Source organism: Moschus berezovskii, chromosome 20, assembly GCF_049115385.1.
Source record: "Moschus berezovskii isolate FMDL1 chromosome 20, NW_MosBer_1.0, whole genome shotgun sequence".
NCBI lineage: Eukaryota > Metazoa > Chordata > Mammalia > Artiodactyla > Moschidae > Moschus > Moschus berezovskii.
The window spans coordinates 66,633,999-66,638,437 of NC_142479.1; the positions used below are offsets into that span (position 1 = coordinate 66,633,999).

A 4,439-nucleotide genomic window follows, 5' to 3' on the forward strand; every position below is an offset into this window, starting at 1 on the left:
CTGAGCCTGGGTCTGTCCGCAGGATGACATCATCGACGACGTGGAGAGCTTCGTGGCAGCTGCGGAGATTCTGAAGGAGAGAGGCGCTTACAGGATCTACGTCATGGCCACCCATGGCATCCTGTCCGCAGAGGCCCCCCGTCTGATCGAGGAGTCCTCCATCGACGAGGTCTGTCTGCTCTTTTCGAGGTTTTAAATCTTTATTTTATATGGAAAGAGCTAACATTAGTTCTGTGTAAGATAGACATCCTGGGTGAGCCGTTCAGGGAAGCTCACTTAGTCCAGCTTAGAGGTCTGTCTGCTCCCGAGTCATGACTTGCTGCTCTGTCTTCTGTGAGTAGTCCAGTGGCTCAGTCAATATCACTTCTTCCCTCTCCAGAGGACTGAAATCATGCTTTGGGTGGCGAGCAGTCTGTCTGGGCAGATGTCAGATTTACAGTTAGAAATATGGGCTTGCCTGGTAGCTCAGCAGTATAAAGAATGCACCTTCAATGCAGGAGCCGCAGGAGACACAGGTTTGACCCCTGGGTCAGCAAGATCCCCTGGAGGGGGGCATGGCAACCACTCCAGTATTCTTGCCTGGAGAATCTCATGAACAGAGGAGCCTGGTGGGCTACAGTCCATAGGGTTGCAAAGAGTCGAACATGACTAAAGTGACTTAGCACACATGCATGCGCAGTTGGGAATGTATATTTTCATAAAGACTTGCTCTCTGTACTTCAGTATAATTTGTATTTCAGTATAATTTGATTCTATTTAAAATTTTTTTATTCTATTTTTTTTTTCAGCGTGTCAGTGTGCCACTGATGTAAACGAGAGAAAAACACTAACTCATCACAAAAGATAATGAGAGGCACTATAATTTGATTCTAAAGTAGCATTTCTCTCAAGACCTAAATTCTTCCCTAATAGGAAGGTTTCTCGCAGAGCTGGGTCTCACCCTATCATTTTTGAATACATAGACCAAGACCTCCAGAAGCTTCTCTTTTGAATCCCCTCCCTTGAATGTAAACCTTCCCTTGTGTAGTGTTGGTTTAGTTTCTAAAAGCATACCCCGTGAAGTAAGGTTTTGTCGTTTGAAACTTGGTCTGTGGGTACCAAATGTTAGATACACGTGTCCAAGTGACCATGTCAGGCCACACAACGACAGTGACAGTGTTTATTTTCCATTACTGCATCAACCAGGTGGTGGTGACGAATACTGTCCCTCATGAGGTGCAGAAGCTGCAGTGTCCCAAGATAAAGACTGTGGACATCAGTCTGATTCTTTCTGAAGCAATCCGGAGAATCCACAACGGGGAGTCCATGGCGTACCTCTTCCGGAACATCACAGTGGACGACTAGCTCTCACGGCTGCCTTGGCCCTAGAGCTCCTAAGGAAAACTTGTGAAGAGCAGTGCCATCAATTATGTACACGGGGTTCCCTTTCAAGGGAGGCAGATGGTTTCTCTTGCCAAGTTCGGTGGGTAGAAGGCATTAAGATAATCCAGGGGATGACAGGGGTCGTGGGGGAGTGGCCTCAGCTGTCTGCTGTCACCATCCTGTCTCTTAAAAAAAGTTAGATGCCTTCCTCAACCGTATCTGAAAATCTTGCTGATGTTGACAGGGAGTGAAAGGCAGATGAAATCCTGACTAACGTTCATTCAGTTGTTTCCACCACAGGGACACACCCGTGTTAATGTTGAACCTGGTTAGGGAAGCTGAGCACCGTTCCTATTCCACTTTCATCTTGCCGGTCAGCTTTCCCGAAGTCTTTTCTAGGGAATCCGATTTTTCTTTAGGAACCTGCTTGCCAACAGCCAGTGAACATGGAAGCGTTGGTGGTGGTGCTTCTAGCGAGGACTTCACACTAGCGAGTCACGCCTATCTCTGGATCCCCGTGTTGCTCTTACATTGCAAATAAAAGAATTTGCTGTGTTGTTAGTGTCTTTACTGCAGAGCTGCCCACTCTCCTGCCTTCTGTCCAGACACTGCAGAAGCCAGTGCCTTGAATGCAGATGGCCCAGGTCCATGGCTGGCCCCAGCCCTGGACAGACGTGCCCCTCTGCACATTCCACCCCCTTCCCCTCACGGTCCCTGAAGTTAAATTCTTGTTGAATAATAAGTGAATATTTGAATGTTTGAATATTCATATATGAATATTTGAATGTTCAATATTTGAAACCTAAGTAGTTATTTTAATAGACCTAAACTGTACTTTTTCCCTGTGTGCTAGGTGACACTTAGGTTGGTTGCGTTACTTAGGACTGCACTTCACTTTTCTGCCAACATTTAAAATGACACAGTCCTGATTCTGTTATAGTTGACAGCATATTTGTCAGGCAGGCCTTGCTGCAAGCGCCATGTAGACTGTTTCTAGTCTGATCCAAGTCAGAAATGAATGAAACGGGAGGGAGCAGTGTCCGCCTGGAAATGAACTGCAGTCGCTCATTTGTTCTGTTGGTTCCTGAGAGACAATAAATACCAATTCACTTACTTGTACCATTGCATTTCTCTGCGGGGAAGTTTCCTGGACATTTTCCTCCCTTTCCTAACAGCTAGGAAAGTGCCCCAGCCCACCATGGAGACTTGAGCACAGTCCCTTTCTCAAACACACAAAAAAAGTTGCCTTCTGTTAAGAGTCCAAGTAGGAGGATCTTGAGAAAAGAATTGTGAAATAATTCCCGTGGTTGTAGAGGAAGTGCCGTGGACTGCTGTTACTCAGCAGACTCGTTTTGTCGTGGAGGTTGGGCCAATGACCCTTCCCCGGTCTCTCTCATAAGCTGTCAAAGAGGAGGTTTGGAATAGAAAACCAAGGTCCTTTTCAACCCCAAATTCCATTTATACCTCCAGTGAGTGTTTTCTGTGTCTCTAAGAGATTTGAAATGTACTTACATAACAGAAGCATTTAGGTGTACATTTCCTGGGATTAGAATTGGAGTATATTAGAATAAGCCCTTTGCATTGGCATTTAGTGAGCCCTAGTGAGTGCCTGGGAGTTGGTGATGGACAGGGAGGCCTGGCGTGCTGTGATTCATGGGGTCACAGAGTTGGACACGACTGAAGGACTGAACTGAACTGAGTGAGTGCCTGATGTGATAGCAAGTCTCAGACGTGAAAGTGGAAACGTGAGGGCCCAGAGAGTTGATGCTCTGGCCTGAGCTAGTGTGGTAGCAGTCGTATTCTGGAAGGTCCCTGAACTCAGCATTGATGAAGCCCACACATCTCGCCCTCCAGTACAGCCGATGCTCGATCCAAAAGCTTCAGCTATGTTCTGTGGCCTGGCTTTATGTTTTCTGATATAGAGTGTATGAGCACAAAAGACTGCAAAGAAGTTTTTTCCCCTATTTTTTGGCTACTCCTCGCGGCATGTGAGATCTTAGTTCCCCAACCAGGGATCGAACCTGTGCCCTCTGCAGTGGACACACAGAGTCCTAACCACTGAACCACCAGGGAGGTCTGAATAATTTCTTCTGATCTCAACAACCCATCTGAAGGCCTGCTGTGTGTCAGGCTCTGGGAATATAATAGTGAACAAAAATTCTCTCATGGAGATTAAAGATTTGTTTAACTCCAAGAAACTGCTTTTATTTTGTAGGTGGGTAGGGAGTGAACATGGAGGCTTTCAATTTTACCAGTTCAAACTAAAAATTTGACTTTGAAAAGTAGTGAAAATAACTAGTAGAAGTGCTGGTGCAGGTTTTCTTTATCTGGAAGGTAAACACTGAAAGCGGTACCCATTTCCTGGGAGACTCTGGTATGGGAGAACAAGCCTCAGTTGCTGAGAGCATCGCTTTCCCCGGTCCTATCTCATCGGTCCTGCGGTGTAACCAGGGGAGATGCTGGCTTGTGACCACCTTGAGTCTGTTCTGAAATAAGTGAGGCCAAGGCAGCACAGGAAGTTCTGTCAGCTGGTGGCTAACTGGAACCACCTGGGCAGTGTGACTGGTCTTTAAGTTACCTTCCCTTCTGATTGAGCAAAGATTTGGGAGCTGTGCCCAAGGGGCAGTCTCACGGCTGTCTCTCTTAGATTGCCATCGCCGGGTGAAGGGAACACACAAAACCCAGTGGCCATGAGGCCTCTTAAATCTTTGCATTATTGTGACACCACCCGCAGCACCCCCAGAGTGAATCAGCTGGAATCTAGGTGAGCCTTAGGGAGCCTCCACCCTTCTAACCCCAAATTGATGTGTTCCCTGGGTGGGGGTTGGGGGGCGTTTACTGAGAATCAAAATTGGTGGCGTTTTGGGGTATGACCACGGCTTCCCAACCCACTAGAACAGGCTCTCCTTGGGTCTGGGATGGCTTTAAGGACCGGCAGGTCTCCACGCCGAGGCTAACTCTCTGCAGGGTGCGTTCTTCCGTGGAATTCCCCGAATGCGCGTGGGGGCCCCCACAACCGAGCAGCGAACGGGGCCACCAACTTCGTTCCAAACGTTCGCCGGACGCCTGGACACTGC

General features: G+C 47.6%; 1 protein-coding gene across 1 annotated transcript in view; it reads left to right on the forward strand.

The window, feature by feature from the left end:
* Window positions 1-2,475, forward strand: part of PRPSAP1 (phosphoribosyl pyrophosphate synthetase associated protein 1) — a 32,003-nt gene extending 29,528 nt beyond the window's left edge. Inside the window, exons 9-10 of the mRNA XM_055408532.2 lie at window positions 23-169; window positions 1,186-2,475. Coding sequence (XP_055264507.1) covers window positions 23-169; window positions 1,186-1,344 — 306 coding nt within the window. The 3' untranslated portion in view covers window positions 1,345-2,475. The remainder of the gene's footprint in view (window positions 1-22; window positions 170-1,185) is intronic.
* The last annotated feature ends 1,964 nt before the right edge of the window (window positions 2,476-4,439 follow it).